This window comes from Argiope bruennichi, chromosome 9 (assembly GCF_947563725.1).
Source record: "Argiope bruennichi chromosome 9, qqArgBrue1.1, whole genome shotgun sequence".
Taxonomy (NCBI): domain Eukaryota; kingdom Metazoa; phylum Arthropoda; class Arachnida; order Araneae; family Araneidae; genus Argiope; species Argiope bruennichi.
Window position 1 is genome coordinate 95829705 of NC_079159.1, and position 23764 is coordinate 95853468.

Sequence of the window (23764 nt, forward strand, 5' to 3'; positions counted from 1 at the left end):
ATTTATCAGTGCTGTAATACTGTTTTTAAGTTCTTGTTTGACTCAAGCTGATACAAGCAGAAAATTCTTAATTTTTTAAAAATTGAATCAAGTTTAAACAAGCTAATTAACACAACAAAAATTGCATTTAATACAAATAATATTGCATCTAAAACCATAGTTAAAAGTGAGTTTCTTTAAAAAGTGGATCAATAATTAAACTAATAGAGAAAAAAAATTACACCGATCTTCAACAATTTCATCACCGAAATAAGGCATACACATTTGATATTTCTGAAAATTTCATAACAACCTCAATTCAAACTTTGTAAATTAATTTCAATATTACCTATATCTAAAAATACCTATGTTTCTGTAAGGAACAAAAAATAATAAAGATTTTCCAGTTTTCTATGCTATTAAAAATTTATTTTCTTAGGTAACTTTCACAATTGTAACAATAGTATGGCATATCTATTTTGCAAAAGCCTGCTCTCAGGCAAGGAAACTGTATTTATTTGTGGCAAATGACTTAAAGATTTTTTACATACAAAACTTGCATGATTTGTTATTGCTAATAGCAGCATGATTGAAGCATGTGACAACCAGAAAAAAATTTCTCTAAAATTTGATTTCTGAATATTAATATTTTTATTTTTTCAACTCTAAACCTTAGAAAAATTCATATATCTACATTTCAAACAACACATCATCTAGAGTCTTTCATTCAAATGACTATTTAGAAAAGTGTATATACAATTCATTTGTAAAGAACAAGATAAAAATTAAAACACAGCAAATCCTTACAATTGTAAAGTTAGTAATGCACAGTCCTGTTTATACTTTTTTTTTTATACAACCACAAAGCCAGACTTCATTTCCAAAAGGAAGTGGAGTGAAATGTGGTAGATATGAGTGAAAGATAGCACAAAAAAATTCAACACCCTACCTAATAATTTAAATATATTTATGCACAAAGCTCAACCATCGATCATGATCACAACAAGAATATCACTCTGAAAACATGAGGCAGCCTCCTCAAAAAACAGTCTCATTAAAAAATTCATGCAAAATATATTCTGCAGCCATAATTAATTGCTAGGTATTTTTTAAACACTTAATGGATGCTATCGCTAACAGGCACAGAGTACGTTTTACCATTTGTTATATCCTTCTTTAAAGTACTAGTACAGTCATGTCGACGGTCTATGCCATTTACTTCTGGAGCAGGTTTCTTAAACAGATCTGCCCAGCATCGAGAACGATCCCTGACTTCCTCATTAGCCGTTTGGCATGGGTCGTCTGTTTCTTGGGCACAGTCTGGAGAAGAGCTCAGAGGATCGGAAGAAGAATTGCAGTCTGTCGCTTCTTCCTTCTCTGTCACCGCATTTTTGGCAGCAGCATCAATAGACGATGGTTGCACCTCATTTTTTTCACCATACTGTTCCACTGTTGATGCTGTCGTACAGTTCGACTGGACGTTTAAAGCATCCTCTTGAGAGGATACAATTAGAGAACTTGCAGGATTTTCAAGCACTTCTTCAGCGTTGGTGTCACCAACCTTGGAGCACTTTTCTATGGGAAGTTCATTAATTTCTGTCTCAGGGCGGAGATTAACAGGAAGTACCATAGGAGCTGAAGGTGGTGAGGGGATATAGCTGCTGTAAGGGTGATTGAATACGGGAACATAATACATTGCAGGCGAGGGAGCTTGAGGTCCTGACATTTGTGTGTAAGGAAGAGTGTGAAGGCCAGGTGGGTAGCCATGCATGGGAAGTGTACCACCTGCAACAGCAAAAGTCGAAGGTGGCACAGGTAAAGGCACAAGAGGCACTGACGTTGGACGTTCACCGCTGACAGGAGAGGTCGGAGTTGGCACTTCACCAAGATCTGGCTCCCTGTAAGCATCCATGCCTTCTGGTTCTACTGAACCACAGTAGTCTGTGCTAGACAGTTTCTTTTTATTGCGTCTGTTAAACTGCCTTTCAACAGGCCCTCTGTTTTTCTGATTAGTTTCATTTTCAATCGGTCCAACAAATTTTTCTTGTCCTACTGTAGCAGGAACCACTGGTACAAATTGCCCATATGGACCAGGTTCACCTGCACCTGGAATTGGGCAAGCAAAAAATGGAACACCCATGTGAGGATAGGCACGCAGGTAAGGTAAAGTCCTCGACACAAAGTATGGTGCATTTGGATATGGACCAGCAGTTGTTGGTAGAGTAACATATGCTTCTACTGCTGGAGGTGGCGGCGGTAATTGTGCTTCAGGAGGAGACAAGGGAGCTTGTGGTCCAACAAATTGTAAGGCTTGACCAACCACAGATCCTATTTCTTTATTATCTTTTACGGATCCTAACTGATCGACTTTTTCCAGAGCACCTAAAAAAATGGTATAACATGTTATTAAAAAATATTTTAACTTTAAATATATTACATCAAGGTGAAGAAACATTCTAGTCTGAATTTTAGAATAGTTAAAATGAAACAAGTCAGAATTGAGTTTACAATATTCAACCACTTTCAAATTTCAAAAAGATTTAAAGCTAAATGAAAAAAATGTTATTTCAGTAAAACTTAAAGAAATAAAGATGCTACTAAAATATTAGAATATTATCTTAGTGCATGAGCAATCTCTTCATTTTTTATGTTTTATAAAAGCATAATACAATCATCTCAAAAAACAAGCTTCATAATAAATATTATTTCGAAATTCAGAAAATAATTTTACCTTCATCTTCAGGAAGACCTTCAATATAGTTTTCTTTTATAGGAATTTCCCATGGCAGCTGAAAATCAAAAATATGTCAGCATTTAAAATAATTCTATTTTTTATACATTAATGAAATACTATATACAATTATCAAAAGGCATAGTAAAGAAATGAAAAATTATCATAATAATTCAATGTATATACATTTTAAAATAGTGAAGTTACAATAACACACTGTTTATATACATTATATTTTAAATAAACTAAACTTAACTAAACATTTCCAAATTTACATCAGTTTTTCTAAATTAAATCAACTTAAACTCATTATCCCCTATTTCTATATAAACACAATTTCTTTTTAGTAATTTTCAAGGTTCCCAAACTTATTGGAAAATAAAAAAAGATTCAAGAATTTTTGGCAGTCTTTGTCAAAAAGTTCAAAGACCTAAACATTTAAAACATAAAAACAAATGATACAATTAAATCAAATAGTTTTACAATTAACAGTCAAATAATTTACAGTCAATTCACCATTACATTCCTGCTCACTACTTCAAGATCATTAAAAAACACAAAAAGCACCTAGCAGAATCAGCTTGCAATTAATAAGCCATAACTTACAGTTCAAAAATTACAATGCAAGCACTTTTACCATTAGATAAAAGTGCAAACACACAAACTATTATTGGATACTCACATTGCAATTTAACTGAAACAAAATTTATTAATAAAAATATATTTACAAGATATAGTGATAAATCAATAAGAATTCATTTACCCATTTAAACAAATTAACTGGAAAAAATATGCTATTTAAATATTTTTAATTTACTTTGTTTCAGCTCCAAATTCCCAAAACTACATAGTTCTGCTATGAATTGAAAATTTATTCTGCCTCTTTAATTTGATTGCTTTTGGCTTTTTGTAAAGTAGAAACCATTTTCCTGTCTTTTTTGTTTGTCCATTCTTTTGCCCTATTTAAAGCAGACTTTTTTCCCCAAAGACTTTTGAACAAATCGATTTTCAACTAAGAATTCTCCATGGAATATTGTCATCAGAATTTTAATTACATCTCAAAATTCTATAGCATTTTACATCTTTTATATGTTTGGGACTTTCTAAATTTTTTTCACACAAAAATAAAGGATTTATACTCCTGGTATATATGTTTCAAATCCCTTAGAGCTATTTTTCCAAAAAAAAAAAAAAAAAAAAAAAAAGTAAAAATATTCTGAATAGTAAGCCTTTTAAACAGTTTTATCCGCAAAGAACCTTGCACCGGTATTGACATCCAAATATTTGTTTGAAAAGTCAAGCTTCAAACTTTTTCACAATCAAGAACAGCATTTTTCATGACAATATTTTTTCCTATCCTGCACCAAAAATGGATAGTCTCTTTAATAGAATGGTAAAAATAGTAGATAATGTTATTAAACGACAAGAATATTATTTGTTTAATAACAGTTGCATTATTTAGATACTTAATTCTGCAAAATTCTTCCAACTTGCTGAAAATTTTAGATATTCCTCTTTAAACTGGAAAATTTTTAAATAAATAATTCACATAAAACAAAAATAGGTTTCAATATTCCGTATGGTTATTATTTTATAATGTTTAAAGGAATTGTACAGAATGTCAAAAGCTTCCACTTAATTGATGGACCCTACATAAAATATTGCTCTAAATCTTTTTTTACAGAAACCTCATATAATATTTCTGGCAGTCAAATTATTAATAAAAAGCTGAAATCATATATAGTATCAACCTTCTTCTTTAGTTTTCATAACAATACTTAATATGTAGTCTATTTTCATTATTTGCTATGATTTGCAGAATGCTCCATTTAAGAAATTATATACATTAAAATAAAAAATCTTTAAGGTATGGAGCAACATGAAGTGAAATTAAGGGGGGGGGATATTTAATTTATATGCAGAACTCAGGCAATCTTCTTCAGTTCTGCATCTATGCATTGTGAAAGCATAATGAAATAGATTTCTTTGCAATTATGGCAATCCTGGTCGCTACTTGGTCTCCCCTTCCAAACTACACAGAGAAAAAAATATGATCGCTACTGTTTCCATATTCACAACCCTTTTATGCTGTAGACAAAGCACAGGAAAAGGTGTCTTCTATTCTCCCTCAAAAAATAATGAATGCAAGTTTCATTATTTTTCAGCAACAACAAAGTACTTCGCCAGAATGCTAAGTATACAAAATAAACCCCGGGGGTTTCAAGGATCATGAAAATCTTAATATATGAAGAAAAAAAAAGAACTGCAAGTGAAAGGAGTCAATTTTTAGAATACATTTTCATATATTACTTATAACGTTTTTGTCTGATAGCATAAAACACCTCCCAGATATTTCGGAATGGTCAATGAAAGTGGAATGTAACATTGATCAAGCAGAGTACAATTATTAAAACTTTATAATTAACTGAACAAAATCTCAATCCCAAATTAAATGTGATGATTACCTAAATGATTTTTTCATGCATCAATTTCGTAGTGTTTTTTCTTTACGAAGATAAATATTTTATAGATTCTTTCATTCTAATATCATTATGCCAAAGATTCAATGGATTAAATCTAGAATGAAAAACTACAAATTCAAATTTAACTAATGGTGTGAATATCAATTCATTTCAAAGAAACTAATTCCATCAATTGATACTAATGTATATACTGTTTGTTTTGTGACAAAAACACACTGTTCTATTAATATGCAACTGTACTTAAAAATAAATATACATAGGGTTTCATAACACAAGGCCAAAATTAGAATTATTTATATTGAGCAGATATTGAAAAGGAAAAAGAATATGAATTTGTTACCTCTACGCAGCCATTACTTCCAGGACCTTTAAGAATAGCTTGAATTTCTTTGATTTCCTCCTCAGTTGCATTTTTGAAATCAAAGAATTCCAAATCCTAAACAAAAGCACAACATAATTATAAAATGTAAGAAAAATCAATATTCTACTTTACTTAATTAAAAAAAAGAAGAGAAAATAATAATTTAATAAATACTGTTTTGATAATCTTTTATCTAAAAAGAAAGTACATGCATCAAAACTTTGAATTATTTTTACAAAATTTTATCTTGCTGGTAAACAATTATTACAAAATGTGAAAATGTATACCCAAGATGATTTCATAAAAGTTTTTTTTAAAGGATTAGTTATTTCAAAGAATTTATATATTCATAATAATAATTATAATACTAATTATTAATTATATTGATTTCAACTATCAGAGCCCATTATCAACACAGCTCATTTTTATAAATTTAATATGAGAATAATATTACAAAAATTACTTTAACCAAATGGCACAATTAATATATATATTTTATTTTTAAAAAATCAAAAGATATATAACATTTTGGAACATGTTTTTCAATTGTCTTAACAGATTAATATAAGATCCTTGGTTTTAGAAATACAGTCATCATCATGGCATTTAATCTCAAGGCCCATTCCATGGATTTTGAAACCAAGGGGCAAATTTTTTTTTAATCTATTATCATGGTTATAACACATAATTTTAATGAAAAATATCTGATTTTGCTTGTTGTTGACTTGATTTTTGTGTAAAAATATTAGATCTCATCAAAAATTGCATTTTTTAAAACCTTGGCTGAGAATTTGTAAATGGCCTGTTTCATTATTATATTTTTTAAAGGTTTCTATAATTATTTCACCTTTCATAAGGTGCCTATAGAATTTTAATTTTCAATTGTTAATATGTTTTTAGTAATACTATATCAAAAAATTACAAATTAATGTCTATTTTGGCTTTGTTTTAACAATCAAAGCTAATGAAGATTGTGGAGTGTCACATACATGACCATTAAAACTTTTTTTTTATTTTTTGCATCATTAAATTAATAGAAAGTTCTAAATTTTTATTTTCTAAATATAATCATACTATTTGATGAAACTGCATTTAAAAATTTAAAAAATATTATAATTAATTTATAATTTTCAATGGTCAGGTATGTGACTTCAAGCAGTTATGTATGTGACATTGAATTATAAAATCCAAAGCAGTTATTTTAAATTCATCTCACCAGATGGCAGTACATTCCTTTACTTCTCCAGCTATAACCTAATGTTTGTTTTTAAGCAAAGGTTCACAGCACACTGTGTTTGAAGTATGCTGCAAGTCAGATTTTGCTATCTTTAAGCATCTTAGTCTTATTTTGCTATTTTAAGCTTAAAATATGGATGATGAACAAAGAATAAAAAATGCTACTAAACAAAAGAGATATTATGAGAAAAAAAGAAATGATCCTGATTTTAAAGAGAAAGAAAAGCTAAGGCAGAAAAAAATAAGAGATTTAAAAGCAGCAACTATGACAAAAAAGGAGAAAAAGAAACAAAAGCAAGCAGCTAGAGAAAGGCAGAGGAAATGCAGAGCAGCCAAAAAGATAAGTAATTCTACAAAAATTTCAAGTTTGAATTCTTCTATTGCGACTACCCCAGAATGTTCTCCTTATACAGTTCCCCAGACACTTGGCAAAGCAGTTAAAAAAACTTTGAAAGCCTTACCAACCTCACCTCGAAAACGAATGGCTGTAGTCAGCAATTTAGTGGAAAAGGTAGGTTTAAAACTGCAAAAGGAAAGAGAGTCCAATATCAGTGATAATAATCAAAACAAAGAACTTGTGGCAGACTTCTTGTGCCGAGCAGACATAGTCTACACTGCTCCAGGAATGCATGATGAAATGATAATTTGGGAAAATGGCATTAAAAAACGTGTTCGTAAACATTTTCTTACAATGTATATGAAAGAAGCACATGCTTTGTTTAAGGAAGAAAATCCAAGCATTAATATTGGATATTCAAAATTTTGCAGTTTAAGACCTAAAAATGTTCTTCTTCTTAAAGACACACCTAGTGATCAGTGTAAATGCAAGAGTCATGAGAATTTCATTCTTTTGTTAAAAGGATTAAATATTGATTATAACAATGATTTTTGGAAAGAAGTGCTGTGCAATTCAGACTTGGAATCAAAGTGTTGGGAAACAAAATGTGATAAATGTAATGCTGGAAAATTGCTTTTAGATTTTATTGGCAAAAAAGGATTAAATAATGCTTCTAATGTACAATGGCACCAATGGGTTAAGTCAGAAAATAAGCGCTTCTATAAAGAAACCAATGAAGGTTGCATAGCTGAATTAACTGATAATGTTTTAGAAAATTTTCAAAGTTTTAAGCAGCATGTAAAAATTAAACGAATCCAAGCTGCTGCCTTTCAATCTGATATAAAGCAAAGCAATACTGTTGTATTGCAAGTAGATTTTGCTATGAGTTATTCATGTGAGTGGCAAAGTGAAATACAGTCTGCACTATGGAGCCGGGAAAACGTAACTTTGTTTACAGCTGCATTATTTGAAAAGAATCATAAAACACAGAGTTATCTTATTGTAAGTGATACTAAAGATAAATCTAAGCTATCTGTGTCTGCTTTCATTTTGAAGCTTTTGGAAATTATTAAATTTCAGGCAAATAAACCAAAATTAATAATTTGGAGCGATGGACCATCCAGCGAGTTTAAAAACAAATTTATTTGTTACTTCCTCTTTATTTTATTCAAAACACAAAAGCATTTTTCTAGTTTCGAATGGAAATATTCAGCAACTTCCCATGGAAAGGGAGTTGTTGATGGGATAGGAGGTACTGCAAAGTCCCGAGTCTATGCGGAAGTAAAGGCAAGAAGAGCTATAGTACAGAATGCAGTTGATTTTGCTACAGTTGCTGCAAAAGTAGTACAAAATATCACTGTCATTTCTATGCTGCAAAAGGATATAGATAAAACTCAAATTGATTGGAATTTAGCTAAGGATGTTCCAGGAATTAAAAAAGCCCACATAATTAAATGTTTGGATGAACACATTTGTTTATTTACAAGTCAGCAAAATTTGGATACAACTGTGCAAGAGCTATGCTTTTGTAAAAATACAGAACAGTGTTTGAAAAGAACTCCATTACTTGCACAAAATCACACTTCTGCATATATTTCACTTGGCAAGTTTTTACTTGTAAAAGTGTTTGGAAAAAAGTCCTGGAAGCCTTATGTAGCACAGGTGTCTGCATTAGATAACACCGAAATCAATGTTATTTTCCTAAAGCAGGTATCCGTATGCAACTTCATTTATCAAGAGAATGATATAGGAGTTATTCAGCGGGATGACATAATTAGAGTATTGCCAACACCTATAATTAACGGTCGCAATACTGTAATATTTCAAAATGCAGTTATGTGAAATTGAACGATGTCACATACATGACTACTTGTCACATACATGACCTGTAAAGTTACATTTTTTTTTTAATTGAAAAATTAAAGAAATATTTAATGCATTTATTAGTTTGTCTTCATTAAACCTTTTTCTTATGGGAAACTTTTTTTAAGCACGTTTCATGCATATAATTCACTGATTTTTTTAAAGAAAGTTGGTGTTATCAAATCACAGTTCCAATTTTTGTCACATACGTGACTATCTAAAAAAAATTTTAAAAGGTCTCTCAAAATTTAAATACAAATATATTTTTCATTACCATTTATTAAAACTCTTTTTTAATTGTCTAACAAAATTAAATTTTTGACTTTCACTACATTTGTACATAAATTTATCAGATATTTATGCATATCTTTTAGTCCGATTGTCACATACATTACCGTGGAATGGGCCTCAACTATCCCTCTTAACCTCATCCACTCAACTCCCTCAAAGATGGCCAAATTCTTAAAATTTTGTACCACATAAAAAATAAATGTACTTCATAAAAGCACTCCCTGATTAAAGACCAATGTTATAGATGTTCTGTAATCAACGAATAAAATATTTGGAATATATGTATGCCACTGCCAAAAATTGTTAAACCTTAGTTATAATTAATACATCTTTAGGAGTAATCGCTAGCACATGATTAATATGCAAGTACCAAAACATTTTAATCTATATTCTTAAATGAAATTTATAAATTATTGTAAAATAAACTACAGAGTGACTTCTAAATACTGTTATTGAGTCATTTTATTTTATAGATATAAAATAGGAAATGTTAAATACATTAATATAAAGAATATAATAAATAAAAACCTTTTTTGAAATAATTTTATTTGAAACATTTGCTATCATTGTTAATGACCAAAGGTAACATTTTGTGCCACTATCTGACTGAAATACAAATCATTTCATCTATCCCATTCATACAATATGGAAGAATAGGCAAACAAAATCTACTTTAGCTTCTCCTAAATATAATAGTCTATAATTTAGATACAATGATGAAAGTAAACAAACTTTTTATTGAAGAAAACCTGGATAATTAAAGCAGAGTCAAGTATGTATTGATTTTCCAGAATGATTTATGACAGCACAGAATCTTATTATAATATTTAATTATTTTTAGAATATGTCAGCAAACTGCAATAAATGTGTTGCCAAATTTCCATTTTTGACAATGCTGCCAAACTAAAACAGAATTCTATTCTGAAAGAAAGCTTTTAACAGTTTTTTTAAAGATTTTTAGGTATATCCTCAAAACCTACTAAATAAATGGCATTTTTTGCATTGTAGTATTATACAGTAAAAAATAACTAATCTGAAAGCATTGTCAACATTTTTGCTACTATGTTTGTTCAGCAATTTTTTATATCTTTGTATGTAATATTTAGGTGGTAATCCAACCTCAAGCTTTTCTTATTCCTTAAGGCTGAAAAATAGGCCTTCATTTATAACTTACATAATTCTATGGTTAATAATCCTCAATAAAAGTATTTTATTTGCAAAGCATTGCAGATTCCATTGCATTATTTCACAAACTTTTGAAGATGATTACAGCCATTAATAATCAATAATACTCTATAATTATGAATCCTATTAAAACCAAAGCATTTTACTTGCTTAATGATCATCCATGTGGAAAATCCATGATAAAATATCTGACTCCCATTCTTTTAAGCTTCCATCTTTAATTCTACACTTTTGGTTTCTATAAAATATTGTCTGCACTGATAAAGTTGTGAATTGAAAAAAACAGATAAATAGTGTTAACACTCAATTAAAATTAAACCTCATTATCTTTTTGAGTATCACAATATTTATTTAGTAACCCCCCCCACAGTGTATCTTGTAAGAAATAATGGATAGTAACAAATATTAAAATTTATCACTAATAATAAATGCAACAAATAAGTTTTTGTAAATAATTTTGATATTTTTGTTTTGTTCTCATCAATTTCAATCTAAGTTTCAATCAAGTCAAAATAGTATTATTAAAAGAGTAGCATTAATGGGGTAATATTAAAAATGACTACATGGGGGGGAGGGGATAAGGAAATACATTGAGAAGAATTTTGGCATTCTTAAATATTTTCTTGAAAATATTCATGAATGGCAGTCCTTTTCCCCACCCCTCTACAAACAGCTTTAGAGATGTTTCAAAATACCAACATACAACACTAACTCATAATTAATTCTAGGAGGTTTTCGCAATACAGCAAAATAATTAGCAATTCTGTTTGAGATATACAAAAGCAATTAAGTATTCTATAATAAAAGAAAATACAATATAGTATAAATAATTGATGTCAAGGATAAGATGTTAAAGTTTAAATAATACCCCAAGATGAAGTATAAGCTCTTATACCATTCTTAACAGTAGAAAATATAATCAAAACAGAAAATAGCCTAGTATAAAATACTGCATTAAAAATGACACAAAATAGCAATTCTTTATAATTTATATTATTTGAGTAGTAAATATCTTGAAATAGTTCAAAATTATTAAAAACAATAAAAAAGGAGAAAGAAATACGAGAATATGTCTACTTAAATAAAGGGGGAAAAAAATTTAAATAATTTATATCCATATAAAAAAGCATTTTATTAAGAAATATAAAATAAAAAATCTCAGATGTATATTTTCAAATTCACAGTAGTAGTTAAGATAAAACTAATCAGTTATATTTGCTAATGTTCTCTATACATGCTTCATCTTTTTACACATCTAAGACTTTTTAATTTATTTTGCTTTATCATAAATGTACATGAAATTTAGAATACAAAATAAACACAGAAAGAATAAATTCATAAATAATCAAACAAATTTTTCCTAACACTTCATTTGCAAATTTTATGATACATTCAAAGGATATCAATAAGGAAAGTAAGTTTGCCCTAAATACTAAATATTACAATTGAATATATAATCATCAGTTTCAATACAGTATAAAAATTTGTCAATCTTAGTATAATTACTAATAATCATGCAATTTGAATATTTACAATTATTAAAAATCAAAATATGTATGAAATTTGATAAAAATACAGAAAACCTGCAACTAGCATTCGTTTTACTGTCAATAAAAACAATCATGAGTGATATACGAGTTTGGAGCTATATTACAATTATTAGTTTGAATACTTAATAACCATAAACCAACTTAATGTATTTTATTTATTTATTTATTGAAAGATGCAAGAGATTACACTTTGCTTACTTTCTGATCATTTTATGGATCGAATATTATATAAATTGCTGAATTTTGAATTGTTTCCTTTCAATTAGCCTTGTAATAACCAAGAAAATTCATATAAATATATATACACACACTAAGAAAAAATAAAAACCATAGTATATACAAAAGAAAAACTAAATTTAAAAAAATATGATAAATAACTTTAGATTATTTAATACAGAAAATACATCTAGACAATTTGTTTTATTTTTTATTCAGATTTCCCTGACAAAAAATTCATTAGTGAATATCATTAAGAATTTTATGGCATTCATTTATTATAGTTAAATAAAGTTCTTTTTTTTTAAATATTGCACTAGAACTTATTTCAAAAATAAAAATTCAAATAGATCATAAATAGTGTAATATTTTTGTTGAAATATATTAAAAAATAACTTTAAAATTAATTTAAAAAATAATTATAAGGGAACTAATTTTTAGACATTGAAGCTATATGCAGATAACTAAGAATTTATACACATGTTAATTCATATATACAAATTTTTTGAATGACAAATGATTCGAATAGAATGGATAAAAAAAAAAAATGAAGTGTAACTTATTTGATAAAATAACTTTCTAAATTCGTTCCTCCCAACCATTAATTACTATATTAGAAAAAAAATGTGGGAAATTATCTTTGGTACTTTTGGTTAACAATCAGCAACATGCTCACTAACCCTAAAATAATTAATATGATTTTATACATTAATCCCACAAATTTGTCTTGCACTAATAAAATGAGGTAGTGTATCAATTTAATCGTTTCCTCAACTGCATAAATACATTCTTTTGAATGGTGAAAAAGAAAATCAAAAAGATTCAAATTAAAAGATTAAAATGCCTCTTTTTTTTTTTCAGCACTTTTTCAAATATCTAAATTTTGAAAAAGATTATAGCAATCTGTTAAATATTTGCAAAAATAATAACATTTCAAAGAAATTAACTTTTTCTGTCATAATTTTGCTTAGAAGAGGCAATTCACACACAATGACTATATTCAAGCATGCAACTAAATCACTGAGAAAACTGATTATATAATACTAGCATTTAAAGAAATTAATTATGAAACAGTAAACTGTCAGCTATTTATATTAAACAGTTTTCGAATCTTTAATGATAAAAGCCTGTACACAACATTTAATACAACCTATAAATCATGCAGGGAATGAAAAACATGAGAAATACAACAAATTAAAAATATTTATTATATACTTAAACATGAAATCTGCAGTCCATACCTTTGCACCATATGGTATAAAACAAAAAGATGTTAATAAATTTATAATTTTCAATTATATATTCAACTCAGTTGAAGTATCCGCAATGAGGATCCTTAAAAACGAACATTACAAGTAGTAACTTGCAGTTATGATTTTATATTCCATATTTAAAAATTAATTGAAAAATGATTAGATATTTAAAAAATAGAGCTATATTTTGTTACCATGTGAATTTTTCAGGCTGTTCAACAAATCACAATATTGTATAATCATACATTTCAATTATTCACGCATAAATTAGTATTGTAACTGTACACGTATTGACAGAATCAGATGATGTTCTTGATTCCGTGTTTAATTAGATCGGGTGCTTAAAGTTCTCTTTAAAAGTGCATAATAAATTCAACAATAGTATTATAACTTTAAACACTACAAGCACGTTTTAAGTTGAAGATTAAAATCAGACAAATAAATCATCGGATGCCGCAAAGGTTTAGGCTTAAAACAACACGATCATTTACTGCAGTGGTTCACATAAAATTGTTTTATTGCAACAATTTAGATACTATAATGCTTAGACAAAACTCGATTTCAACTTCAGATCATTCCAAAATAGAAAAATTGGAGATAATAAACAGCATTTCCTATTATGGAACAATGAAAGTTGAACACCCGGATTAATTTATATAAAATTACTATCGCTTATTTTCCTCTAAAATGCATAGTACAGAATTTATATTATATGATAGGAATAGTATAGACTTGATTTCTTAAATATTGAAGGAAAATATACTTACAGAACAGCTTGGGTCCATTTCAGATTCCCTAACACGGCATGCTCTAGCCGAAAGGGGCCGACATCTTGACACGGTCGTTCAGTAACTGAATACAAAAAAGAATTTAGTTGATTCAATTCAAGTGATAGGAAGATGATATAAAGAAAGATGAAAACTTTTATTTTACATTAAATATATCATGTTTCAGTAAATCATATCTATTGTGCAAAAAAAAAGTAAATTTTAAGCACAAATTTCAAAGTGGACTATTTTTATTGCTTTTAAATTCTGCTTATTTCTCTGAAGTCAACATAAATTAACGTTTGATGTAAAAATAACAGTTAAAAATTTTTTGGGGTTTTTTTCCTTTTAATTTGAGATACTTTTTACAATTTATTATCGTTCATTGTTTCATAAAATTTTTAATTATTGCATCAGTGAAAAGTAACTGTACCTGTTTGTATTTACTTAGAAAACCGCATGTAAACAAAAACAAAAGACACTACTCGCCAATTTCCTTTGACGTATAAAATCTGTTTTCAAATTTTAAATGCTGCATTGTCCCCTTCAAAATTTTACAGAATAAAAGACGGAATTCTAAAATATTATGTTTTTGGATAGTTAAAAACCAATGTGATTCTCATAAAAAGTGAATTAAGTAATTTGCGACATATTTCTCGAACGATTAGTTTGGAAGAATTTCATAAAGTAAGTTACTTATTAATTTTATGATAAAATATTTGAATGAAAAAGAGGAAAATTTTAAATTTAAAATCTTTCTTTGTTTGTATTCAATATTATATAAACGATTTGTAAAGCCTTAGCTTTAAGAAAAGGTTATTAAACAAGCTTTAAAAAGACATCAATTTGAAAAATGTTTTCAATTTGAAATCTTTGGATTCAAATTATTTTTATTTATTTTTTGGTTTTTAAAAATGTACGGACATTTATTAGACTGTAAAAAATTTATTTTGCCTAATATTTTTTAAAAAAAGAACTTTTACTTAATGCAACAAAGAGAAAATTCTTCATTGTTAACAATTTATTAAATTATTTATAGTGTAATATTTCATTGTGAAATCATCTGTTCTATTTTTCCTTGTTTAAAGAAGGATAACTTTAAAGTACAAGAAAACCTTTAATCATTACACATTTTATTTCCCTATTTAAATTTTATTGTAATTCTTTCTTTCTTTCTTTATTTTTTTATATAATAATCTATTTAAAATACGAAAAAAAATGATCAAACAATTTAGGGCTTTCATGCATTCTAAATTTTTTTTATATAAAAATGTATTTCATTTTTTTTCCTAATAGTAAATACTATTATTACTGCATTATTTCCAATGTAACTTTTTTTTCCTAAAATTCTTCAGCATTTGGTAAAAAATCTATTCTGTACATTTTTTATACATTTTCAGAATTAAATTTAATTTTAACTTATATTTCATTTCAATTATTATAACATATCTTTTCCGAATAAATTATTTTAGACTGTATTAAAAAAATACCTTTCTACTCTTCCAGTTATTCTATTTTCACTGCAAAAGTATTAAATATAAAAATTCATTTTCATATTGTGTGTCTTTTAAAGTCAGAATCTTATTTGATTATTGAGAATTAAGTTAATTTATTGTTTACATTTTTTTTTTGTCATGTAAAATTTAGGCTCAATATAAATAAAATATTATTTTTGGCTGTTATGTTTATTCTTTTTATTATACAAAACCATTAAGATTGTCTGAATTGTTTTTGCTTTATATTATTTTTTTAAATTTATGTTTACAATGTTTGTTGTCATTTTCCATAAGTTGAAACTGTAAGTCAGACATCCTTCTATTATTATTAATTAATCATTAAAATAATATTATGAAATAGTTTTACATATATTAAGTAATAATATTTTTTCTAAAGTGCAAATATTGCATTTCAGTGTTTTTTGTTTTTTTTTTAATTATGTAAATTTTTGTTGTAGGATAATTCTGAAATTAATTCACAAGAGAATTCCAAAATATAAATGATTTAAAAAGTATTTAATGGGTTAATATATTATCTTTTTGATAAAAATTATTTCCAATGATTTTTACCTGAATTTATACAATGCTCAATAACAAGGGGGGAAAAATGCACTTTTGAGCAAAGCAAAAGCAATAAACATTTGCTTTTACGAAACTATTTTTTTACAGTCTTATATCTTTGATTGTTAACTATTAATGTAAAATTTGTTTGTATATTTATTATTTGTGATAGTGATAGCGAGTTCTTACTCACTGGGATTTGTTATAGTGCTGGTTAACTACTATATTTAAGGGGAAAAAATTCAGCTAATTGCTTTTACATTTTATTATAAATCCTGAGCATAGAAAAAAATCTGTGAAGTAATTTTTTTAAGAAGAGGGATGGGATTTGTTTGTTTTTTTATAGAAAAATCATTTGTTTGAAAAAAAATTGCTTATGAATTCCTTGCATTACCATAAAAATAATTCAAAGGAGAAAATTGCAAGTTTTTCTTCAGTTGAAGAAATGACAGCTTATCTTCAAACTCCAACTAAAGGTTGGTGATGCTTGTTGATATTTGTTCTGGACTTTGGAAATGCGTATTAATTTGTTTGTCTAAGCTTAAAAAAAAAAAAAAAGCAATGGAATATCATTAACAAATGAAATGAATTGTAAACCATCCTTTAAATAAGAAATGGCTTTAACAGATTAATGTATCTGAAAATTAAATTAAATTTTGGCTTTTTTTAGTATTGGAAAATATATTGATTCAGAAATGATAGAGATAAACATTATTCTGAAAATGATATAAAATTTCAAAATAAATTTTAGAATTTTAGCTGAAGATCATAAGAAGGAAGAACTAAAATATCAATAATTATTGCTCTACCCTTATGCCTTCTTAAGATACGAGTTAAGTATATATAATTATATATGATTAATAGTAGATAAGGTAAGTTTTAAATTAGTGGGATGGTTTAGTGATTCACATGAAATGTTGAATTAAGTTGTCTAAGTATGATAATATTTTTATTATGGAATTTTTGCAGTAAATTGAGGGATTTGCTTGTAAAGTCAAGCATAAATATTATGAAACTTAAATATTTCAAACTTGAGCATTAAGAGCAAATTTCTGTGATTTGGATTGCTAATCATTATGAATTACTTTCCATCTGAGGAGCATTTCATAAGCACTAAGCATATGTTATCTAAAAAATATGAAATGAATATCTAGGCAATGTATAAAATACTTCTAGTTATCATATTACGATAAATTCACATTGACATATGGATCAGTAGGAGTGTATAACATGAAAGGTACATGATTTTCAATGTTCATCTCAGAGAAGATTCCCCATTATCACTTCATTCTTCATTTGCAAACCATGATAATAAATTTAGAATTCCCAGTTAATAGTAATGTTTATTGTTTCTTTCGACCTTCACTGCTTTTCTTTTCCTAGTTATGATTAAACCATTTCTTATTAATTAAAGTAAGTCATTACATTTTAACTGAATGATAATTTTTTTAATATATGCACTATTATAGTTTATTGGAAATGTCTCATTTTTGTGTGCTACTATATTTTATGTTGATTCCTGTTTAATTCTGCTAAATCATAAAGAATATGCTATTGAAACTGTTAGGCATCATACAGAACGTAATGTAAAACATACAATATAATTAAGATAGAATGTTTACTGGTTTCGTACAATGCTTATTTACTATAGTTTATTTTTATATTTGGATTATAAAAATGTGTATTTTCTAGTTGTGAAGGATTAGTCCATTAATTATTTTAAAGCATTTTTTTTTTATTCTGTTATTTGTAACTGAAATCAAGGCTGAATTCGTGTGCCTTTTTAGTCTTATACTGCTTTATTAATTTAAGTTTTAAGCATGATCTTTCAGCATGCTATGGTCAGAGGACATTTAAATACATGATGCATGAGTTTTCAGCATTAGCTATATAGCTAGGGAATCTTTAAGTACTTATGACTGCTTTGTGTACATTCGGAAAATTGGACGACATTGAACTAACTATTTTTAGCAACAATTCTGCCAATTCTTATAAATTATTATTTTCAAATGTTTCTCTTTAAATGATATTGTACTAAAAAGAAATTTCATGGTTGTGACACTTTCTTGACTTATTCGTTTGACATTAGCAGATTTAGGTATTTTCTGGCCATAGGCAGTGCATGTCGAGAGGTCCCAATTTAATAAACTAATCAATTTAATTTCATTTTTGATCATTTTTTTTCATTTAAGCAAAAGCTAAATTTTAAATTATTTTTTTAATCAGAATAACATTTCTAAAATATATTTTTTAATTTATTCTTAATATATAAATATATATATAATAGAAAAAAATGACTAAACTAATAAATTTCGTGAAAATTAACCATAAATTTTTGATAGTTTCTTTAGATACAAATAAAAGAATTTAGTTATTAGAGCAGAATATATAATATTTAAGTTGCTAATTAATATTCCATTGTATTATAAATTAATAATTAATCAAAGAGATCATCTTACAGTTCAACTTGACATGTCTTTCATGCTTCAAAATCTTTAATTACATCATCAAATTCAATACTTTGAACAAGTTCAGTATTAGAAACAAAACATGTTTCATCTGAAAGTCCATTTTCCTTCAAAGTGTTTCGCAGGTAATTCTTCATTCTTTTAAGAATACTCTTAGAACTTACTCTAGATGCATTGGCAATTGAAAAGAAAAAGGATAATTTTTTTTAAAGAATTTTCCTGGAATATTGTAATCTTTTTCTTCTAATTCAAATGCACATACAAACTAAATTAATGCATATTCTTCATTAAACTCTTTTAATAAGTTATTTTGATTGGTTCGTATAAATAAATCACTCTTTACTTGAATTTTGTTATTATCCATGTATAGTAACTTATACAAAAATCCAAAATTTTCATTAAATTTGGAATATTTCGCTTCTTTTATATAAATTTGCGGAATAAATTTTTCTCCAAGATTTGCTTTTTAGAATAGTGTCCTTTTTTATGTTGTGTTTGTTTTTGGTACTTTTTTCCGTGTTCTATAATTTTTGTATTGTTTTTCCAGTCTTCAAAACTAATTGTGAAATTTTTTTTACACAAAATTATTTATATGTTAAGCAATAACTATATCCTTTCTATTCGAATACATCATCATCTAATCCATTTTGGCTTGAAAAGAGAAAATTCAAATTCCGAGAGTGAGGTTTAATTCACCAGTTCTTTAAAATAAAATCTCTAGTATATGTAATAATAATAATAAACGATGTATTTCCCACTCTCCCCCCCCTTCCCCCTTCATTATTCGGGAAGTCTCCTGAGCTCGATGGCCTATGGTAGTTATGAATTTCCCCATATGTGGAAAGGTTGATATGTCGTATTACTTGTTTGTTCCACTAATTATATAACTTATACTGTTTTGTATGGAAATGGAAGGAATTTCATAAAGATAATAGATGATGTCTGGAGCAGAATTTAATATTCTCCTTTCCAGTTATGTGTCCAGTCCAATAGAAAATGGGAAGAGCGTAGGGAATGGTGTCGTTTATTCACCTTTCCATCATATTTGTCTTTAAAAAGTGTTATAAACGCATTAAAATGTTGGCTTCATGACGCCTGTTAAGTTTGGCGCTCAAAGCACTTATACATTTTTGCTGTTACGCTACTAAGAGCAAAGTGAATGATGACTCCACAATAAACTTCTAAAATACAAAATAATAGTGCTTTTTTTTTTCAAACCCAAACTGCTTATTATGTGTTGGTAAATGATGTTAATAAAATCAAATTTACTATTGCCTCATTATTAACACCCTTCCACTATTTTACCGAAATAGCATTTGCTGTTCTATAGAATGTATATTATTTCAATAAAACCTTTCCATGTTTCTTTTTTAATACTTTTCTTATATAGAGTTTAGTATGCTTAGATATATATTATTTAGGGAAGATAAATATAATATTACTCTGAATGTACACTCATGTCCAAAATTAAGGTCACAAACATAAAATCTGAGAAAAATGGAAAACTATTCACTATGTTGCCACGAAATTTGGCTCAGAGGTACACTACAATGGAAGAAAGAACATAGACACATAACAACATGGAAAAGATTTTAATTGGGAATTGAGAAACAGGGTATATTAAAAAGTGTTACATTATGAATCAGAGTTAAAGCATTTATCTCGGGAAAAGCCTGTCTAATACGGAGTGTGACCACTGGGCACTGCTATACAGGCTTCACAACGAGTTTTCATACTGTTTATGAAGGTGTCAATAAATGCTTGGGGCAACAAAGCCCATTCTTCCAAAAGCGCGGCTTTTAACTCTTGGAGGGTATTAGGAGGAGGGTTACGCTGTGCAATGGCTCTTCCGAGACCATCCCAAACATGTACAATAGGATTGTGATCCGGAGACCTCGAGGATCAGTCCATACGTCGAATATCCTCTTCCTCAGGAAAAACATCAAAGATCTGGGCTCTGTGTGGACGCACATTATCGTCCATAAATGTGAAGTCTCGGCCAAAAGCACCCCGGAACAACCTCACATAGGCTTTGAGGATCTCATCTCTACAGCGATGTGCATTGACAGTACCCGCATCGAAGACGTGCAGTGGTGTACGACTGCCCAACATTATGCCATCCCAGACAAGGATTCCTCTGCCATAAAATCTGTCGATTTCTTTTACGTAGGAGGGATGATAGCGAGTTCCTCGCTCTCTCCAGATGAAGATTCGACGAATGTAACTCTATGTGGTAAATCTCGACTCATCACTGAAAAGAACACACCGCCATTCTTGCTGTGCCCAAGACTGCTGTGTTAGGCCCCACAAGAACCGGGTTTTTCTGTTGGATGCAGTCAAAGGGACGCACTCAACTTGTCACCGGGCATAAAGGGCACTCTCTGCTAGACGTCTGTATACTATTTGTCTGGAAATTCTTTTTCCAGACGCAGCAGCAAGGTCAAGAGCAAGTTGAGGAGCCGTTGTCAGCTTATGCCGTCGTGCGCTTAATGCAAAATAGCAATCCTGTGCAGGTGTCTTCGTTCTGTGACGGCCTTGGCCGGCCTTCCTGGTTACAGTACCACTTGTTTGGAATTGATTCCATAGCATGGATACCACTTTCGGTACCACTTGTAATCACCGAGCCACCTCCGCTTGAGACTGCCCAGCTTCAAGCCTGCCGACGGTTCTCCATCTCAATGAATCGTCTAAACGATTATGAGAACTCATTTTCACTGGAAACATGTTAATTTTTTTTGTTTTAATTCAATATTCACAAAATTTCAGACAAAGATCCCAGATGCCCAAACGGTCTACTTTCAATAGTTCCTCGAAAACTAATGTTAAATAAAAAATTTTCCCACAACAAAGGTTAATATCGTGTTGCTGGTCCTTCACAATATAGAAAATATAATTTGTTTAAATTTTACTGGTAGCCATTTAGAATTACTTTGAAAAACCTTTTTGTGACCTTAATTTTGGACATGAGTGTAGAAAGGCATTGATTGTTTCATTACCTAAATATTCTGTATAACACCGGGTTTATACATTGCCAGCAATACATTCATTCGAATGATTAAATTTCTATTAGAAATTGCACCAACTTCATTCAGCTTCTGAAAGTGGAAACCCATCGGTTATTGTTTGTCGCGCTCTATTTTAAATTGTATAGGAGACATCATGTTTGAAAATGCATGTTCTCGTAATTAAACGTGTTTTCTTTTCCAGTTCTCTACCAAAATTAAAAATGTGCATAGTGCTAGTTAAGACTTAGGGCATGTCTTTAATCTTATTTGGGATAGATAATTAAGTTCCAACTCGCTTTTCCAATGGTGCGAGCGATAATTTAAAGATCACAATTCCATAACATTCTTTAGCGTTAGGAGTGATTGAACTATTTAAACCTTTTTGCTAAGAAACATCCTAAAGCAGTAAGCGAATGGAGTAAAGATTTAAGAAAAATTTCTTCTTAATTCTTGTAGTAGAAAGTTAAAAAAAAGATATCAAGACAGCATTAAAGCTTTTCTAAAAGAATGTAAAGTTTGTTTCAGAACATTCTGAAAGAACTAAGTTGCTTGCAAAGCAAAAAAACATAGGCAAATTGTAAAATTGTGCGAGAAGAATTTAAAGTTTGTTTCAGAACATTCTGAAATAACTAAGTTTTTCACAAAACAAAGAATATATAAAAATTGTAAAACTGTGGAGATATTTTAATTCGTATTATCTTACCTTGTATTATTTTTATTGATTGAATTTTGATTGAGTTAGAAAATAGCTGATGTTTAAATCGATTTTTTAATAGTTGTTATTCTTAAATAATTAAATGTAAAGGAATTTAGCTTAATGTAAACTTTGAACTCATTTTTAACTTAATGTTTTTTTTTAATTAAAATGAGTATTTTCATAATCCATTGAAATACAAAAAGTATTTTTTTCTTTTTTTTGGTTGGAACAGACCAATGAATAAATCTTCGAACAATGTAAAAAACAGCTCGAAGCTTCCCCAATTATTTTTCTTTTAGTTTGAATTTCTCTCTCTCTCTCTCTCTCTCACACACACACACACACACACACGCGTCCGTCCGCCCGTCCATCCATCCCACACACACACACACTAATTCACACTCACACATATTAATATTGCAATATGAAATCAAAATAAAATGCAAATAAAATTAAAGAGCTGGGTTTTTTTTTTCTCCCTCCCCTCCTTAGGTAGATAGACTGCTAATTGCCTATTGGGCAGGCTTAGAAATGAAAGTAAAATATTTGCAGGAACTGTAACTTAATATTCAGACCAACATTGCAATAGTGTTACAGTTAATTAAAAAATACGCTCATCAGTTTTGCAACAATTTTGCAGATGCTTCCATACTTAATGAAACTTATCGATTGATTTGAAGATTACTTATGTGCGCATTAATAATTTTTGAATATTAATAATAACACATCAGAGCTTCAAAATTCAGAATGCGTAAATTCGTGTTTTTATATTATTTATTTGCGGAAGATTCAACTGAAGTAATGAACTCAAAAGATCATAACTTTTGGACGTTATTGTTATTGAAAGGTAAGAAGTATTACAACTCAAATCTATACTTATAATAAAGCTCAATGTGTGTGTGTGTGTGTGTGTGTGTGTGTGTGTGTGTGTGTGTGTGTGTGTGTGTGTGTGTGTGTGTGTGTGTGTGTGTGTGTGTGTGTGTGTGTGTGTGCGCGCGCGTGCTCTACAGGCCAGACCATTCAACCTACAGCTACCAAATTTGGCACGTGTATACCTTGGAGGCCGGGAATGTGCACTTCGGGGTTATTTTTTCGAATTTATAATTAGAATTTTATTTATTTAAAAATTAAGTGAAATTTTGGCGTATTTCTGCTATAACCTCCGAAAATATTACCGCACAAAAAAGATTTTTACATGAAGTTAAAGATCAAAAATTTATCTTTTAAATGATACCAATGTTTTAACCTTAAAATTAAATTTCTATTTTTAATGAATTTTTAAATA

General features: G+C 28.6%; 2 protein-coding genes across 2 annotated transcripts in view; one reads left to right on the top strand and one right to left on the bottom strand.

Annotated features, from left to right (window-relative positions):
* Nucleotides 1-655: 655 nt before the first annotated feature.
* Nucleotides 656-14337, bottom strand: LOC129983618 (uncharacterized). The gene is made up of 4 exons (XM_056093151.1): nucleotides 14253-14337; nucleotides 5534-5629; nucleotides 2711-2768; nucleotides 656-2361 (listed from the first exon to the last, which is right to left on the bottom strand). The coding sequence occupies exons 1-4, from the start codon at nucleotides 14268-14270 to the stop codon at nucleotides 1097-1099; spliced, it is 1437 nt and encodes a 478-aa protein (XP_055949126.1). The 5' UTR covers nucleotides 14271-14337; the 3' UTR covers nucleotides 656-1096.
* Nucleotides 14338-14718: 381 nt separating this feature from the next.
* LOC129983617 (glomulin-like) overlaps nucleotides 14719-23764 on the top strand; it is a 28638-nt gene continuing 19592 nt past the window's right edge. The window contains exon 1 of the mRNA XM_056093150.1: nucleotides 14719-14939. The gene's annotated coding sequence lies outside the window, so the exon portion shown is untranslated. The remainder of the gene's footprint in view (nucleotides 14940-23764) is intronic.

Excerpts from the sequence above, each read along its gene's own strand:
- LOC129983618 (XM_056093151.1), bottom strand. Across the intron at positions 2,769-5,533 it reads GAAGTAATGGCTGCGTAGAG|CTGCCATGGGAAATTCCTAT; the intron begins GTAACAAATTCA and ends TTTGATTTTCAG. Across the intron at positions 2,362-2,710 it reads AGGTCTTCCTGAAGATGAAG|GTGCTCTGGAAAAAGTCGAT; the intron begins GTAAAATTATTT and ends CCATTTTTTTAG.